This window comes from Salmo trutta, chromosome 4, assembly GCF_901001165.1.
Source record: "Salmo trutta chromosome 4, fSalTru1.1, whole genome shotgun sequence".
Taxonomy (NCBI): domain Eukaryota; kingdom Metazoa; phylum Chordata; class Actinopteri; order Salmoniformes; family Salmonidae; genus Salmo; species Salmo trutta.
The window spans coordinates 67865708-67884447 of NC_042960.1; the positions used below are offsets into that span (position 1 = coordinate 67865708).

Below are 18740 nucleotides of genomic sequence, written 5' to 3' on the forward strand. Positions count from 1 at the left end.
CCGGAGCAACTGAGTTTTAATAATAAATAAAAGATGCAATAGCCGTTGGGCACAGGGCGCGTGGCGAAGTCCGCCAGGAGAAAACACTTTTCCCCAAATAATAAGAGCACTGGAAAACAAACGGGGCGCAGCCCGGCAATATAATGTATACTTAATCGGATATAATTACAACTGTCCTGAGTGAACAAATAAACAATCCCGCACGAGAACCCCAACTGAAAATACACACTAAATAACCCCCTACTAATGACAAACACAAAACAGGTGCGGGATAGACAGACAAAACCAAAAGACACAGAAACAACGATCGGTGGCAGCTAATAGGCCGGCGACGACGACCGGCGAGCGCCGCCCGACCGAGGAGGGGCGCCACCTTCGTTAGATACTGTGACACTATACAGACAAATGTACATGAAGTAGGCCTATACAGACACATGTACATGAAGTAGGCCTATACAGACACATGTACATGAAGTAGGCCTATACAGACACATGTACATGAAGTAGGCCTATACAGACACATGTACATGAAGTAGGCCTATACAGACACATGTACATGAAGTAGGCCTATACAGACACATGTACATGAAGTAGGCCTATACAGACACATGTACATGAAGTAGGCCTATACAGACACATGCTTTGTGAAAGAATAAGGTTAGAGGTACAAACCACTTTCACCACAAAACATTTTCTGATACTTCACATTATTTATTCAGCCCCCCCCCCACCTGACGCTGTCTCTGCTATTCTATTCTATTCTATTCTCTGTGTTCTCTCTGACTGTACTGTAATGGGGCGGCAGGTTGCCTAGTGGTTAGAGCCTTGGGCCAGTAACTGAAAGGTTGCTAAATCGAATCCCCGAGTTGACAAGGTAAAAATCTTTCGTTCTGCCCCTGAACAAGGCAGTTAACCCGCTGTTCCCTGGTAGGCTGTCATTTGAAAATAAGAATTTGTTCTTAACTGACTTGCCTAGTTAAATAAAGGTAAAATGTTCTGACATCCCTCAGGTCCAGGTCTGCAGTGGGATCATCTAGAAGGACGGCCTCCGGTCCTCGATCTACCACCCCGACACTTCCTGGTCAGCGACACACACTGGGACATATGAATCAATCGCAGCCTACTTCATTACATTTTACAGTGGATTGAATAACTGTCATATCTGTTCTGTACAGATACAGTCCCGCCCTCTCCTTCACTGTCCAATCCTGCAGCTTGCTGCCCGCCTACAACTGCCACAAACAACCAATCAGCAACTGCTCTGTCGCCAAGCAACAACCAATCTACATCGGGTAAGAAAACACCCATCTGTCCTACCAAACCAGACAAAAAGCTTAACCCATATCTTCATTCATAACCTATAGCCCATACATGACCCATACATGACCCATACATGACCCATACATGACCCATAATGACCCATACATAACCCATACATGACCCATACATGACCCATACATGACCCATACGTAACCCATTCATAACCCATATATGACCCATACATAACCCATACATAACCCATACATAACACATACATAACACATACATGACTCATACATGACCCATACATGACCCATACATGACACATACATGACCCATACATGACACATATATGACACATACATAACACATACATGACCCATACATAACCCATACATAACTCATACATGACCCATACATAACTCATACATGACCCATACATAACCCATACATAACACATACATAACTCATACATGACCCATACATGACCCATACATGAACCATATATGACCCATACATAACCCATACATAACCCATATATAACACATACATAACGCATACATAACCCATACATGACCCATACATGACCCATACATAACCCATTTATAACCCATACATGACCCATATATGACCCATACATAACCCATACATAACCCATATATAACACATACATAACTCATACATGACCCATACATGACACATACATGACCCATACATGACACATACATGACCCATACATAACACATACATAACACATACATAACCCATACATGACCCATACATAACTCATACATGACCCATACATAACCCATACATAACCCATACATAACTCATACATGACCCATACATGACCCATACATAACTCATACATAACCCATACATGACCCATACATGACACATACATGACCCATACATGACACATACATGACCCATACATAACACATACATAACACATACATAACCCATACATGACCCAAACATAACTCACACATGACCCATACATAACCCATACATAACTTATACATGACCCATACATGACCCATACATGACCCATACATGTCCCATATATGACCCATACATGACCCATATATGACCCATACATGACCCATACATAACTCATACATGACCCATACATAACCCATACATAACACATACATGACCCATACATGACCCATACATGACCCATACATAACCCATATGTAACCCATACACAACCCATACATAACCTCTCTAGGGTCGGCGGGACGAAATCGTCCCACCTACGTAACAGCCAGTGGAATCCTGTGGCGCGTCATTCAAATACCTTAGAAATGCTATTACTTCAATTTCTCAAACATATGACTATTTTACACCATTTTAAAGACAAGACTCTCGTTAATCTAACCACACTGTCCGATTTCAAAAAGGCTTTACAACGAAAGCAAAACATTAGATTATGTCAGCAGAGTACCCAGCCAGAAATAATCAGACACCCATTTTTCAAGCTAGCATATAATGTCACAAAAACCCAGAAGACAGCTAAATGCAGCACTAACCTTTGATGATCTTCATCAGATGACAACCCTAGGACATTATGTTATACAATACATGCATGTTTTGTTCAATCAAGTTCATATTTATATCAAAAACCAGCTTTTTACATTAGCATGTGACGCTCAGAACTAGCATACCCCCCGCAAACTTCCGGTGAATTTACAAAAAATTTACTAAATTACTCACGATAAACGTTCACAAAAAGCATAACAATTATTTTAAGAATTATAGATAGAGAACTCCTCTATGCACTCAATATGTCCGATTTTAAAATAGCTTTTCGGTGAAAGCACATTTTGCAATATTCTAAGTAGATAGCCCGGCATCACAGGGCTAGCTATTTAGACACCCAGCAAGTTTAGCCTTCACCAAACTCTGATTTACTATTAGAAAAGTTTGATTACCTTTGGTGTTCTTCGTCAGAATGCACTCCCAGGACTTCTACTTCAATAACAAATGTTGGTTTGGTCCCAAATAATCCATAGTTATATCCAAACAGCGGCGTTTTGTTCGTGCGTTCAAGACACTATCCGAATGGTAAAGAAGGGTGACGAGCACGGCGCATTTCGTGACAAGAAAATTCGAAATATTCCATTACCGTACTTCGAAGCATGTCAACCGCTGTTTAAAATCAATTTTTATGACATTTTTCTCGTAAAAAAGCGATAATATTCCGACCGGGAATCTGCGTTTAGGTAAAAAGACGAAAGAAAATAAAGCACGGGGTTAACTCGGGCACGCGCCTAAGCCCATTGTCCTCTGATCGGCCACTTGTCAAAAGCGATAATGTGTTTCAGCCTGGGGCTGCCTCGATATCATTCAGCTTTTTCCCGGGCTCTGAGAGCCTATGGGAGCCGTAGGAAGTGTCACGTTACAGCAAAGATCCTCAGTCTTCAATAAACAGAGACAAGAAGAACAAGATCTTGTCAGAGAGGGCACTTCCTGTAAGGAATCTTCTCAGGTTTTTGCCTGCCATATGGGTTCTGTTATACTCACAGACACCATTCAAACATTTTTAGAAACTTTAGGGTGTTTTCTATCCAAAGCCAATAATTATATGCATATTCTAGTTACTGGGCAGGAGTAGTAACCAGATTAAATCGGGTACGTTTTTTATCCGGCCGTGTCAATACTGCCCCTTACCCCCAACAGGATAAGCAGTGAGGAAACATTTCATAAACAACTTGCGTTTGTTGACAGAAGCATTCATGACACCAGTCTCTCTCCTCTCTCCTGTAGAGCTGAGTAGTCCGGGCAGTATCAACAAGAAGGCCAAGTCCAGGCCTGTGGACAAGGACGGACGCTACAGGAACCGTCTCAGCCACACCTCCGCCCCCATGTACCTGTCCAAGGCGAAGAGACCTGCCCCTGCCCCTGCAGGAGACCTGGAGGTTGTAGGGGGGGTCACGAACCGGCTGCCTGGACCGGGTGGGCCTGGACCGGGTGGGCCTGGAGGCCAACAGACCCTGCCTCGGAGACAACGCCGGGACAACACACACAGCAACACAGAGGAGGAAGCAGGGGAAATATCATCCCCTTCCCTTATAGATCTACACATCCTGGAGACAGACCAACACATCTCATCACACAACTGTCCCCATCCTGACAGCTGCAGGTGGGTCTTCCTGTGTGGTTCTTCTTTAGACTGTATGAGTCGAATGTAGTTAGACTGGAACACAAAACCTTTGTGAAACACATTATATTAAAGACATTTGACATAACTCGACAGTTTTATCTCCATCTCTTCATTCAAAGACTCAATCATGGACACTCTTACTGACAGTTGTGTCTGCTTCACGTGATGTATTGGTGTCTCTACCTTCTTGCCCTTTGTGCTGTTGTCTGTGCCCAATAATGTTTGTACCATGTTTTGTGCTGCTACCATGTTGTGTTGCTACCATGTTGTTGTCATGTTGTGTTGCTACCATGCTGTGTTGTCATGTGTTGCTGCCTTGTTATGTTGTTGTCTAGGTCTCTCTTTATGTAGTGTTGTGTTGTCTCTCTTGTTGTGATGTGTGTTTTGTCCTATATTTGTATTTCATTTATTTTTATTTTTAATCCCAGGCCCCCGTCCCCGCAGGAGGCCTTTTTCCTTTTGGGAGGCCGTCATTGTAAATAAGAATTTGATCTTAACTGACTTGCCAGGTTAAATAAAGGTTAAATAAAAAATAAAAAAATGTCAATACAATTAAATTGCTTGTATTACATAATGATTTTTATGTTTTATCTACAGCTATACCGTACCACTCTCAGCAATCAAGAACTCTTCCATATCACAGATCACTCTCCACATGATGTGAGTAGGCATGGTTACAGATCACTCTCCACATGATGTGAGAAGGCATGGTTACAGATCACTCTCCATATGATGTGAGTAGGCATGGTTACAGATCACTCTCCATATGATGTGAGTAGGCATGGTTACAGATCACTCTCCATATGATGTGAGTAGGCATGGTTACAGATCACTCTCCACATGATGTGAGTAGGCATGGTTACAGATCACTCTCCATATGATGTGAGTAGGCATGGTTACAGATCATTCTCCACATAATGTGAGTAGGCATGGTTACAGATCACTCTCCATATGATGTGAGTAGGCATGGTTACAGATCACTCTCCACATGATGTGAGTAGGCATGGTTACAGATCACTCTCCATATGATGAAGTAGGCATGGTTACAGATCACTCTACATATGAAGTCCAGACCACAGGACATAAAACAACAAAAAAACTCAGCTATCTACAGTTATGATGAAGTCCATGACAGCTGCATGTGTTTATATGTAGTTGCCAAGCAGACAAACCTGTTTCTTTTCCCACAAAATAGGTGATTTACCAACTACACCTTTTCTATTGATCACGCCTGTAAAGACTTGTAACCATCCTTCCCTCTGTCCTCAGTTCCCGTTTCTTCACACAGTGTTGTAACGAAATGTCGCCATCCTTCCCTCTGTCCTCAGTTCCTGTTTCTTCACACAGTGTTGTAACGAAATGTCACCATTCTTCCCTCCGTCCTCATTTCCTGTTTCTTCACACAGTGTTGTAACGAAATGTCGCCATCCTTCCCTCTGTCCTCAGTTCCAGTGCCAGCGTGTGGGTCAGACAGTGTGGAGCCACTAGAGGACGTCTGTGTCCTGACCACACAGAGACAGAGCTTCATGCTGGAGAGAAAAAAGTCACTGAGGTTCATCTATACATTTAATCCAATATAAGACATAAACTCAGCAACAAAAAAAAAGTCCTCTCACTGTCAACTGTTTATTTTCAGAAACTTAACGTGTAAATATTTGTTTGAACATAACAATATTCATCAACTGAGACATAAACTGAACAAGTTCCACAGACATGTGACTAACAGAAATGGAATAATGTGTCCCTGAACAACGGGGGGTCAAAATCAAACAGTCAGTATCTGGTGTGGCCACCAGCTGCATTAAGTACTACAGTGCATCTCCTCCTCATGGACTGCACCAGATTTGCCAGTTCTTGCTGTGAGATGTTACCCCACTCTTCCACCAAGACACCCGCAAGTTCCCGGACATTTCTGTGGGGAATGGCCCTAGCCCTCACCCTCCGATCCGACAGGTCCCAGACGTGCTCAATGGGATTGAGATCCGGGCTCTTCGCTGGCCATGGCAGAACACTGACATTCCTGTCTTGCAGGAAATCACGCACAGAACGAGCAGCATGGCTGGTGGCATTGTCATGCTGGAGGGTCTTGTCAGGATGAGCCTGCAGGAAGGGAGGAGGATGTCTGCCCTGTAATGCACAGCGTTGAGATTGCCTGCAATGACAACAAGCTCAGTCCGATGATGCTGTGACACACCTCCCCAGACCACGACGGACCCTCCACCTCCAAATCGATCCCGCTCCAGAGTACAGGCCTCGGTGTAACGCTCATTCCTTCAACAATAAACGTGTATCCGACCATCACCCCTGGTGAGACAAAACCGCGACTCGCCTTACAACAGGCCTACAAGCCCTCAGTCTAGCCTCTCTCAGCCTATTGCGGACAGTCTGAGCACTGATGGAGGGATTGTGCATTCCTGGTGTAACTTGGGGCAGTTGTTGTTGCCATCCTGTACCTGTCCCGTAGGTGTGATGTTCGGATGTACCAATCCTGTGCAGGTGTTGTCACACGTGGTCTGCCACTGCGAGGACAATCAGCTGTCTGTCCTGTCTCCCTGCGGCGTCTCACAGTACAGACATTGCAATCTGCAGTCCTCATGCCTCCTTGCAGCATGCTTAAGGCACGTTCACGCAGATGAGCAGGGACCCTGGGCATCTTTCTTTTGGTGTTTTTCAGAGTCAGTAGAAAGGCCTCTTTAGTGTCCTAAGTTTTCATAACTGTGACCTTAATTGCCTACCATCGGTAAGCTGTTAGTGTCTTAAATGACCGTTCCACAGGTGCATGTTCATTAATTGTGTATGGTTCATTGAACAAGCTTGGGAAACAGTGTTTAAACCCTTTGCAATGAAGATCTGTGAAGTTATTTGAATTTTTACGAAGTATCTTTGAAAGACTGGGTCCTGAAAAAAGGACGTTTCTTTTTTTGCTGAGTTTATTATTGACCAGGGTTCGGGGTTCATTCTATTTCAATTAAGGAAGTAAACTATAATTCCAATACTTTCCAAATGGACTGAGTTGAAGCGGAATTGATCCCAACCCTGTTGTTGATTACTTTGCTTATGGAGAAACTGACTGACCTCTTGACCTCTTTCTCCTCAGGGGACAGATCACCTGTGGCCAGTACATGTACTGTCATTCCAGGACATCACCTATCACTTCAGAGTGGCCAAGTCTGTGAGTATTGAATCAATTATATTAAAAAAATAATAATTTTTAAATCAATATAAAGTTGCTTCAATCTAATCTTGACCTCTGTCCTCTTCTCCTTCTGGCAGAGTGAAGTGAGGTGTGGCGTAGAGGAGGAGAATGTATCCACCACCACCACACCACCATACTCTGACTTCTACTTCCTCATTCAAAGCAGCTGCGCATGAGAGGAGAGGGAACTAAGCATGCAAACTAGTGTGCTTGCTTTGAATCTAGCCTATCCCCTGACTGACTCAGGGTTTCTTAAAGGGATAGTTGGGAGGCCCTTTTATCTACTTCCCCAGAGTCAGATGAACTCGTGGATACCAATTTTTATATCTCTGCGTGCAGTATGAAGAAAGTTAGAGGTAGTTTTTCAAGCCAATGCTAACTAGCGTTAGCACTATGAATGGAAGTCTACAGGAAAAATTGCGCTTACGCTAGTTAGCAACTTTCTTCATACTGCACGCAGAGACATAAAACTGGTATCCACGAGTTCATCTGACTCTGGGGAAGTAGATAGAATCTCAACTATCCCTTTAACTACTACACCTCCTATCCCACCTCTCTCTCTCTCTCTCTCTCTCTCTCTCTCTCTCTCTCTCTCTCTCTCGCTCTCTCTCTCCTACCCATCCTGTCCTGTATAGAAACATATCCACCAAACTACAGCTCCTATGCACTTCATTATATGAAACCTAAGTTTATCATAATGCTATAGTGTTATATTATAGCTTATTAATCATTTTGTATTTTTTCCAATTTATAATATCCGTTTTCCTGAACTTGTTTTGTGTCTACTGTACACTCTAACCATTCCTTATGACTGAAAACAAAAACCCTGTTTTGAATGTATGGTTTAATACATTTGGTTCTAGTGAGAATAATTATAGGAGAGTCAAATTCACAGTTGACTAACATTCCGTTCTGGGCTGCTGTATGTCTTGACTTCCTGTCTGGATCCTCCCAGATGGCACCATAGTCAGTGGATTTGGATATACTACTGTAGAAGTTTGTCTCAAACATTCTTTGTCTATGCATTCCGGTAACAAAATTCCCAGCTTTTCCAGAAATCCTGTTTGGAAGATTCCCGCAATCAAAAGTGACGAAATCTGGAATCTTGAAAACAGGATATTTGGAAAATCTGGGAATTTTGTGAAAGATACCAGAATTAAGTCTGACCTATCTGTTAGAGCAGGGATATTCAACTGTTGCCCTACGAGGTCCGGAGCCTGCTGGTTTTCTGTTCTACCTGATCATTAATTACACACACCAAGTGTCCCAGGTCTAAATCAGTCCCCGATTAGAGGGGAAGAATGAACAGAGCTGAATTTAAGGGTGTTAGAGAAACTAAACTAAAAAGCAGCCTAGCAGAGAATCACCTTACTGGTTTGAGGGCGCTCACTGCCGTGGAGTTGAAACAAACTCTACATCAGATTGATACGGATACATTCAGAAATCTGATGCATCTATACAGGTAGCTGATGATCCATTAAAGGTAAACGCTAAGAAACAGAAGAAACACATTTGAATTGAAATGCATTAAATCACAGGAGTATATCAAATCTACAAGAAGTGAATGACTCAGCATGATAAGACTGGAGATAAACTCAGATAACTGGAAATGGTAGACCACTGTATACACCATAGCTATAGAACCCATATTGTCTGTCTATGGTATACACTGTATGCTCTCAGCAGATACATTGTGTGCTCTGAAACACTGTACTGGAACCACAGAATTAGAATGACTGATTCTATGATTCTAATTCTATACACTGTACTGGAACCACAGAATTAGAATGACTCTGATTCTATGATTCTAATTCTATACACTGTACTGGAACCACAGAATTAGAATGACTCTGATTCTATGATTCTAATTCTATACACTGTACTGGAACCACAGAATTAGAATGACTCTGATTCTATGATTCTAATTCTATACACTGTTCTGGAACCACAGAATTAGAATGACTCTGATTCTATGATTCTAATTCTATACACTGTTCTGGAACCACAGAATTAGAATGACTCTGATTCTATGATTCTAATTCTATACACTGTACTGGAACCACAGAATTAGAATGACTCTGATTCTATGATTCTAATTCTATACACTGTTCTGGAACCACAGAATTAGAATGACTCTGATTCTATGATTCTAATTCTATACACTGTACTGGAACCACAGAATTAGAATGACTCTGATTCTATGATTCTAATTCTATACACTGTACTGGAACCACAGAATTAGAATGACTCTGATTCTATGATTCTAATTGTATACACTGTACTGGGAAATTGGTACGCGCTGTATGCTGTAGAATCCCAGCATCTGATAACGGCATTGATCAGGTCCAACAAGGGACTATATGTTACAAGAACACTGGAACTTTTACACTGTAACTCGCTCACTGGATTTAATCATGCTTAACCACTAGCAAAATACAATGTGTGTTTAAGAAGGACTTTCTTAGCTATATATTTTCTGTTTTAATTGTTTTAATTGTAGAAGATCAGAGATGACTTTCTGCTCTGGATCGTGATGTTGATAACCCGTAGTCTCTCCAGACATCTGCTTTGCCTCCCACAATTTTCAAATGCTCCAACTTAGGGTCTGGTTTTCAAGACTAGACAACACAAATATTGACATCTGAACGGTGTTTTTTAAACCGCTGGTGCCTTATCTTTCTCTACAAAACAAGAAGGCTGTCATCTTATCACCAGACAGAAGCAGCTCATGGACTTGATTGAATGCTGTTCATGTCTGAGCTAATAGAGGCATCCATTTTGTGACCTGGGTCTTGTATAAACGAACAAGAAAGAAAGGGTTACCAGAGGCCACACTAGCACCCTCCTGAATGAGCCCAGAGGCCACACTAACACCTTCCTGAATGAGCCCAGAGGCCACACTAACACCTTCCTGAATGAGTCCAGAGGCCACACTAACACCCTCCTGAATGAGCCCAGAGGCCACACTAACACCTTCCTGAATGAGTCCAGAGGCCACGCTAACACCCTCCTGAATGAGTCCAGAGGCCACACTAGCACCCTCCTGAATGAGTCCAGAGGCCACACTAACACCCTCCTGAATGAGCCCAGAGGCCACACTAACACCTTCCTGAATGAGTCCAGAGGCCACGCTAACACCCTCCTGAATGAGCCCAGAGGCCACACTAGCACCCTCCTGAATGAGCCCAGAGGCCACACTAGCACCCTCCTGAATGAGCCCAGAGGCCACACTAGCACCCTCCTGAATGAGCCCAGAGGCCACACTAACACCCTCCTGAATGAGCCCAGAGGCCACACTAGCACCCTCCTGAATGAGTCCAGAGGCCACACTAACACCTTCCTGAATGAGCCCAGAGGCCACACTAGCACCCTCCTGAATGAGTCCAGAGGCCACACTAACACCCTCCTGAATGAGCCCAGAGGCCACACTAACACCCTCCTGAATGAGTCCAGAGGCCACACTAACACCCTCCTGAATGAGCCCAGAGGCCACACTAGCACCCTCCTGAATGAGTCCAGAGGCCACACTAGCACCCTCCTGAATGAGTCCAGAGGCCACACTAACACCTTCCTGAATGAGTCCAGAGGCCACGCTAACACCCTCCTGAATGAGTCCAGAGGCCACACTAACACCTTCCTGAATGAGTCCAGAGGCCACACTAACACCTTCCTGAATGAGTCCAGAGGCCACGCTAACACCCTCCTGAATGAGTCCAGAGGCCACACTAACACCTTCCTGAATGAGTCCAGAGGCCACACTAGCACCCTCCTGAATGAGTCCAGAGGCCACACTAGCACCCTCCTGAATGAGTCCAGAGGCCACACTAGCACCCTCCTGAATGAGTCCAGAGGCCACACTAGCACCCTCCTGAATGAGTCCAGAGGCCACACTAGCACCCTCCTGAATGAGTCCAGAGGCCACACTAGCACCCTCCTGAATGAGCCCAGAGGCCACACTAGCACCCTCCTGAATGAGTCCAGAGGCCACACTAGCACCCTCCTGAATGAGTCCAGAGGCCACACTAGCACCCTCCTGAATGAGTCCAGAGGCCACACTAGCACCCTCCTGAATGAGCCCAGAGGCCACACTAGCACCCTCCTGAATGAGTCCAGAGGCCACACTAGCACCCTCCTGAATGAGTCCAGAGGCCACGCTAACACCCTCCTGAATGAGTCCAGAGGCCACGCTAACACCCTCCTGAATGAATTATGGATTTTGTACACTGGACTATTATATTATTCTAGCCTTTGCATTGATTGCTCTAAATCTGTGTAACACTTTTTGTCTTCCCCTCTCTGACGGGAAACAACACCCTGTCCCCGAAGTCATGTTTATAACTATCTCCTCTGGAAATACCCTAAAGTCATGTTTATAACTATCTCCTCTGGAAATACCCTAAAGTCATGTTTATAACTATCTCCTCTGGAAATACCCTAAAGTCATGTTTATAACTATCTCCTCTGGAAATACCCTAAAGTCATGTTTATAACTATCTCCTCTGGAAATACCCTAAAGTCATGTTTATAACTATCTCCTCTGGAAATAGTTTTTCATATGTACTCTGTTATTGTCTTTCCCTTACTCACTGACCAGTCCGCTCTTTGATATACTATTGACTATGTTCCTCGTATGTCATACAATACAGTACTTATTATATACATGTATTAGTATGTAATGAAGGACCCTTTGGACATCTGGTATCTGAATGCCTCAAGTTAACAAAGTATTCTGATACTGAGACCAGGTGTGTTGAAACAGGTGTATTGAACACAGTCCTTCTAAGGTCAGGTGTGTTGAAACAGGTGTATTGAACACAGTCCTTCTAAGGTCAGGTGTGTTGAAACAGGTGTATTGAACACAGTCCCTCTAAGGTCAGGTGTGTTGAAACAGGTGTATTGAACACAGTCCCTCTAAGGTCAGGTGTGTTGAAACAGGTGTATTGAACACAGTCCTTCTAAGGTCAGGTGTGTTGAAACAGGTGTATTGAACACAGTCCTTCTAAGGTCAGGTGTGTTGAAACAGGTGTATTGAACACAGTCCCTCTAAGATCAGGTGTGTTGAAACAGGTGTATTGAACACAGTCCCTCTAAGATCAGGTGTGTTGAAGATCTCACCTGACCTGTTGTGTCATGAGAAATACAAATTCAAAAAAACATAATCAAATGAATATACTTCATTGAAGATGACAAAATATAAAGACATTGTACTATACTGTATTAGCAATATGACATGTTGACATACATGAGTACAGTGTAATATTTGAGCTTATTTATAATGCACCAGCCAGCCTTTACAGTGAAACCAGCATAGCATTGTATATATCATCTGATTTATGCTCTCTTGGGTGGTTCCATCTGGTTCCAACTGGTTTCAAATGGTTCCATCTGGTTCCAACTGGTTCCAACTGGTTCCATCTGGTTCCAACTGGTTCCAACTGGTTCCAACTGGTTCCATCTGGTTCCAACTGGTTCCAACTGGTTCCATCTGGTTCCAACTGGTTTCAAATGGTATAGAAATTCATGAAATGTTACTGTGTAGCTTCATTTTGTAACAATGTATGCTCCTTTTTATGTTATTTTAGTTATATCATTATAATGTTGACTGTTGTTACTCTCCTTGTTGTTGTTGTTGTTATATTATTCATATGTAAACATTGTTATGCTATATTATGAAACTCTGTGCCAATCAAAATCGCTATTTGGCTTTTACCTGTCTCACTGGATAAGAAAACACACACACAGAGAGAGCGAGAGAGAGAGAGAGAGAGAGAGAGAGAGAGAGAGAGAGAGAGAGAGAGAGAGAGAGAGAGAGTAGAGAATTCAGGGAGTTTGTCTGATGGGAATCTGTTATGTCATCGGGCTCCATCTTGCTTGAGAAACAGCAGAGAACTAAAGAGGAAAGGCCATCCTGTGCCGTGTCACACCTGGACCACCAATTTGAGATGTGGCTTTTGTTAAGGAAATCAGGTGTTAAATGACACTTTAAATCTTTACTTCATTTTTAAATACGTTTATCTTATTACTCTAATTCTTATGGCTTAAAGCCCTTCAGAACACTAAAATACTTAATGAAAGCATAAATACCCCTCCTTCATTCATCTCTATACTCTTCCTGTTCCTGCTTTTAAAGTTATAAATGTGTGCTTTTTAGTCTTACCTCTTACTTTATTTTTAATACACGATCATGACATTTATTTTGGAGTCTTTGCCGTTTTGTATTTTTTTTGTGTGTTAAAGAGCATGTTGTCATAATATGAATGCAGTAAATAAAATATTGATTGAAAACAAAATGTGTATTTTGGTTGGTTGATGGGATGGCCATGGGAAGTTTAGGTCTACATATGTTATTCGAGAGAGAGAGAGAGAGAGAGAGAGAGAGAGAGAGAGAGAGAGAGAGAGAGACATCACAGCAGCAAGATGTGTGACCTGTTTCCACAAGAAAAGGGCAACCAGTGAAGAACAAACACCATTGTAAATACAACCTATATTTACGTTTATTTATTTTCCCTTTGTATATATACACATTGTTACACTGTATATATACACATAATATGACATGTGAAATGTCTTTATTATTTTGAAACCTCTTGAATTGAATTGAGAGAAGAGAGAGAAAATATGGTGAGAGAGAGAGAGAGAGGGGTGAGATGTAAACATATGTTTCCCATGTCAATTAAGCACAAAATCATTTCATGTAAAGGATTTAGGTTCGGGAATAAACCATTGCATAAATAAACTATGGATTTAGAGTGAAACTGTTTTGCTCCAGCCCGCTAGGTGGCGGCCAAGTATTTTTGTAATGTTGTCTAGAGAACCTCTGGAGAACTGACGTGGCTCTTCCCTCTTTGGTTCTGCAGTAGGAGCAAGCAACAACTCAACAAAATGGTAAGGGATTTGGATCTAATGCACGGTTTTCTAAGAATAACTTGAATATGAAATGCTGCTTATAGCCACGCAATGCCATTTGTCTAAATGAAAACCTGACGGTTAATTGATTTAAAAAGGGTTGAAGCTAGACGTTTCCGTGTTGCAGTGGATATAGCTTTGTTAGCCAACATTAGCTTGTCATTAGACGTTTGTAGCTATCAGTTAATCGAATAACAGTAAATATGTATTGATGGGAATACAGTAACTGTTTAAAATAACTGAGCAATTAACATCAATCTTCGGTAGTAAACAAACACCCCAGTACAACCTCCCACAGACGGTTCCAATGAAGAAAATATCTCATTCAATGATTTGGTTTTCAATGATAGTCAGTCAATAAGCAGGCTGATGTTTACCTAGTTAATTATATTGATGTAGCTAGTCATTTTAAACCAAAAACATTGTTTTTTTTAATTTAACAAAAATGTGTAATATTGTCCTGATGTCCTAAACCAGAAACACAGAAACGGAATGAATCTCTACATTGTCTCTGTTCTCTCAGGAGCTGGAGGCTATGACCAGATACACCAGTCCGGTGAACCCGGCAGTGTTCCCCCACCTCACTGTGGTCCTACTGGCTATCGGCATGTTCTTCACTGCCTGGTTCTTTGTGTATCCTTCCGTGGCCGTCTGTCATCATAGTAACCCGTTTCTTTTGACCGGGGGTCGTAACCCGTTTCTTTTGACCGGGGGTCGTAAACCGTTTCTTTTGACCGGGGGTCGTAAACCGTTTCTTTTGACCGGGGGTCGTAACCCGTTTCTTTTGACCGGGGGTCGTAAACCGTTTCTTTTGACCGGGGGTCGTAAACCGTTTCTTTTGACCAGGGGTCGTAAACCGTTTATTTTCACCACGGGTCATGGCCGTCTTTGTACCCCTATTGTGCAAGTTTGTGGCAGAACAAGGGGGATATGTATTCTCGTAGAACATGTATGAGTGGATTTTACACTACTTTTGGATTTTAAGCCTCATCCAAAATAGGTATTTTGCAATTATCTTAGCGACCGTTCAAGCAACAATCAAAACATAATTGTAAGTATAGGAGAACCCCCCCCATTTTTAAAAATGTTGTTTAGAGGTAGTAACTGTTGAATTGTCGCGTCAGTGTGTGGTGTTCTGGAATCAGTGTTCTTCAAACCTTGTCCAGGGGACTGGGGGGGGGCTTTGTTCCAGCCCAGTACTAATGCACCCTTTGGGTCTCTAGGATGGAAGAACATTGATTATAAAAACAGCTTAAGGTATAGTGTACAGGGCATTCATAAAGTATTCAGACCCCTTCCCTTTTTGCACATTTTGTTACGTTAGACTTATTCTAAAATTGATTAAAAAAATTAATTCTCAATCAATACACACAATACCCCATAATGACAAAGCGAAAACGGGTTTAGAACGTTTTGCAAATGTATAAAAAAAAAAATACCATACCTTATTTACATAACTATTCAGACCCTTTGTGATGAGACTCAATTGAACTCAGGTGCATCCTGTTTCCATTGATCATCCTTGAGATGTTTCTATAACTTGATTGGAGTCCACCTGTGGTAAATTCAATTGATTGGTCATGATTTGGAAAGGCACACACCTGTCTATATAAGGTCTCACAGTTCATGTCAGAGCAAAAACCAAGCAATGAGGTCGAAGGAATTGTCCGTAGAGCTCCGAGACAGTATTGCGTTAAAGGCACAGATCTGGAGAAGGACACCAAAAAAATGTGTACATCATTAGAGGCCACTGTGTTCTAGGGGACCTTCATCATTCTTAAATGGAAGACGTTTGGAACCATCAAGACTCTTCCTAGAGCTGGCCGCCCGGCCAAACTGAGCAATCTGGGGAGAATGGCCTTGGTCAGGGTGGTGACCAAGAACCTGATGGTCACTCTGACAGAGCTCCAGAGTTCCTCTGTGGAGATGGGAGAACCTTCCAGAAGGACAACCATGTCTGCAGCACTCCACCAATCAGGACTTTATGGCTAGACGGAAGCTACTCCTCAGTAAAAGGCTGACAGCCCACTTGGAGTTTGCCAAAAGGTACCTAAAGACTCTCAGACCATGAGAAACAAGATTCTCCTGTCTGATAAAAACAAGATTGAACTCTTTGGCCTGAATACCAAGTGTCACGTCTGGAGGAAACCTGGCACCATCCCTGCGGTGAAGCATGGTGGTGGCAGCATCATGCTGTGGGGATGTTTTACAGCGGAAGGAACTGGGAGACTAGTCAGGATCGAGGGAAAGATGAACAGAGCAAAGTACAGAGAGATACTTGATGAAAACCTGCTCAAGAGCGCTCAGGACCTCAGACTGGGGTGAAGATTCACCTTCCAACGGGACAACGACCCTAAGCACACAGCCAAGACAACGCAGGAGGAGCTTCGGGACACGTCTCTGAATGTCCTTGAGTGGCCCAGCTAGAGCCCAGGGATTATAACCCGATCGAACATCTCTGGAGAGACCTGAAAATAGCTGTGCAGCGACTCTCCTCATCCAACCTGACAGATCTTGAGAGGATCTGCAGAGAAGAATGGTAGAAACTCCCCAAATACAGGTGTGCCAAGCTTGTAGCATCATACCCAAGCAGACGAGGCTGTAATCGCTGCCAAAGGTCCTTCAACAAAGTACTGAGTAAAGGGTTTGAATACTTATGTAAATGTGATATTTCAGTTTTTATTTTTAATACATTTGTAAACATTTCTAAAACTGTTTTTGCTTCGTCATTATGGGGTAGTGTGTGTGTGTGTGTGTGTGTGTGTGTAGATTGATGGGGGGGGGAACTATTGAATCCACTTTTAGAATAAGGCTGTAACATAAACATGTGGGAAAAGGGGTCTGAATACTTTCCGAATTTGCTGTACATGGATTGACTGAGATTTGACATCCTAAACAAAAAGACCGAAGTACACAAAGTAGACTAAATGCATTTAACGAGATGAGTTCATGCAGAATTCACTTTTTTTTGGTCCAAAATAAAATTAAATTTTGAGACAAACTGGCCTGTTTGTTTAGCACCTTAACTCTCTCCCAGCTACGAGGTGACGTCCACCAAATACACCAGAGACGTGTACAAAGAGCTGCTCATCTCCCTGGTGGCGTCTCTCTTCATGGGCTTCGGAGTGCTGTTTCTGTTACTGTGGGTCGGCATCTATGTCTGACAGGTAAGGAAGTGATCATGACGACTTGATCGGTTTTGTGCCATCTTAACTCATCTTTAAAATGTGGCTGCAGATAGCCTAGCGGTTAGAACGTTGGGACAGTAACCGAAAGGCTGGTTTTAAATCCCCGAGCCGGCAAGGTGGAACAATCTGCTGTTCATCCCTTGAGTAAGGCCGTTAACCCCAACAACTGGTCCCCGGGCACCGTTTTTTTTTTAAGGCAGCCCCCTAACCTCTGATTCAGAAGGGTCTGGGTTGAATGCATTGTTGTACAACTGACTAGGTATCCTTGATTGTGATTGCTGCAAAAATGAATGGCTCTTTTGAGGACATTAACGTTTTCTGAATCTGTCAATGACCCATAAGAGTTGGCAAAATGGTACATGTCTATCTGGGTCCATACAATAATAATACAAATTATTAGACCCATTTTTAAACAGAGACTCAAGTGATATGACGTTATCATAAACAGTGGCACAAACAAAGACAATGTGTGACACAAGAGGCTGCAAAAAAAGCACACCGGTAGGCTACAGAGATTGCGGCTCTCTCTAGCGACGTGCTAGCTGCGTGACAAATCTCAACAAGCTGTGCCTCTTGCTTCGTACTAATCTTTGTTCCTGTCATAAATCACCCTTATGGTCATGTAATTTCCCTAGATCTACCTTTTTAAAAGTTCACTCATTCACCATAGTCTTTTCTCCCTCTGTGTGTGTATGTGTGTGTTCTGTTTACAGATTGTTTATATTGATACAGAAGAACATTCCAGTGGAACAGGAGAGGGACATGAAATGGGCTCCACTACACGATGGTTATGGATTGGATTGCACTGACAAGACAGTGGGGACTGTGGATTGGGGTGGCCTTTCAATAAATAAAAAGAGCCATTTGTACCAAACTGCTAAGTATTTTCTGGTGAAATTGTGACAATTCTTCTGCACTGACTTGCTGTTTTTAAATAGGATTGTAGCATTAGTGATGCTGACCCATAATATGCTGACACAGAGGCATCTTCAAATTACAGGTTAGCGGCGTAAATTGTAAA

At 42.7% G+C, this 18740-nt stretch overlaps 2 protein-coding genes across 6 annotated transcripts in view; both read left to right on the forward strand.

The window, feature by feature from the left end:
- The window catches only part of LOC115192942 (myelin regulatory factor), a 90451-nt gene extending 79939 nt beyond the window's left edge, over positions 1-10512 (forward strand). For all 5 annotated transcript variants that reach the window (XM_029751903.1, XM_029751904.1, XM_029751905.1 and 2 more), the window contains exons 18-24: positions 1011-1081; positions 1176-1292; positions 4033-4408; positions 5027-5089; positions 5876-5981; positions 7527-7601; positions 7703-10512. In XM_029751903.1, coding sequence (XP_029607763.1) covers positions 1011-1081; positions 1176-1292; positions 4033-4408; positions 5027-5089; positions 5876-5981; positions 7527-7601; positions 7703-7801 — 907 coding nt within the window. In that variant the 3' untranslated portion in view covers positions 7802-10512. The remainder of the gene's footprint in view (positions 1-1010; positions 1082-1175; positions 1293-4032; positions 4409-5026; positions 5090-5875; positions 5982-7526; positions 7602-7702) is intronic.
- Positions 10513-14417: 3905 nt separating this feature from the next.
- LOC115192948 (transmembrane protein 258) lies at positions 14418-18601 on the forward strand. Its single transcript, XM_029751920.1, has 4 exons — positions 14418-14510; positions 15055-15164; positions 17569-17698; positions 18433-18601. The coding sequence occupies exons 1-3, from the start codon at positions 14508-14510 to the stop codon at positions 17693-17695; spliced, it is 240 nt and encodes a 79-aa protein (XP_029607780.1). The 5' UTR covers positions 14418-14507; the 3' UTR covers positions 17696-17698; positions 18433-18601.
- Positions 18602-18740: the final 139 nt, after the last annotated feature.

Bases quoted from the DNA above. Each gene is read 5' to 3' on its own strand.
- LOC115192948 (XM_029751920.1), top strand. The intron at 15,165-17,568 runs GTATCCTTCCGT...ACTCTCTCCCAG, and splicing joins TTCACTGCCTGGTTCTTTGT to CTACGAGGTGACGTCCACCA.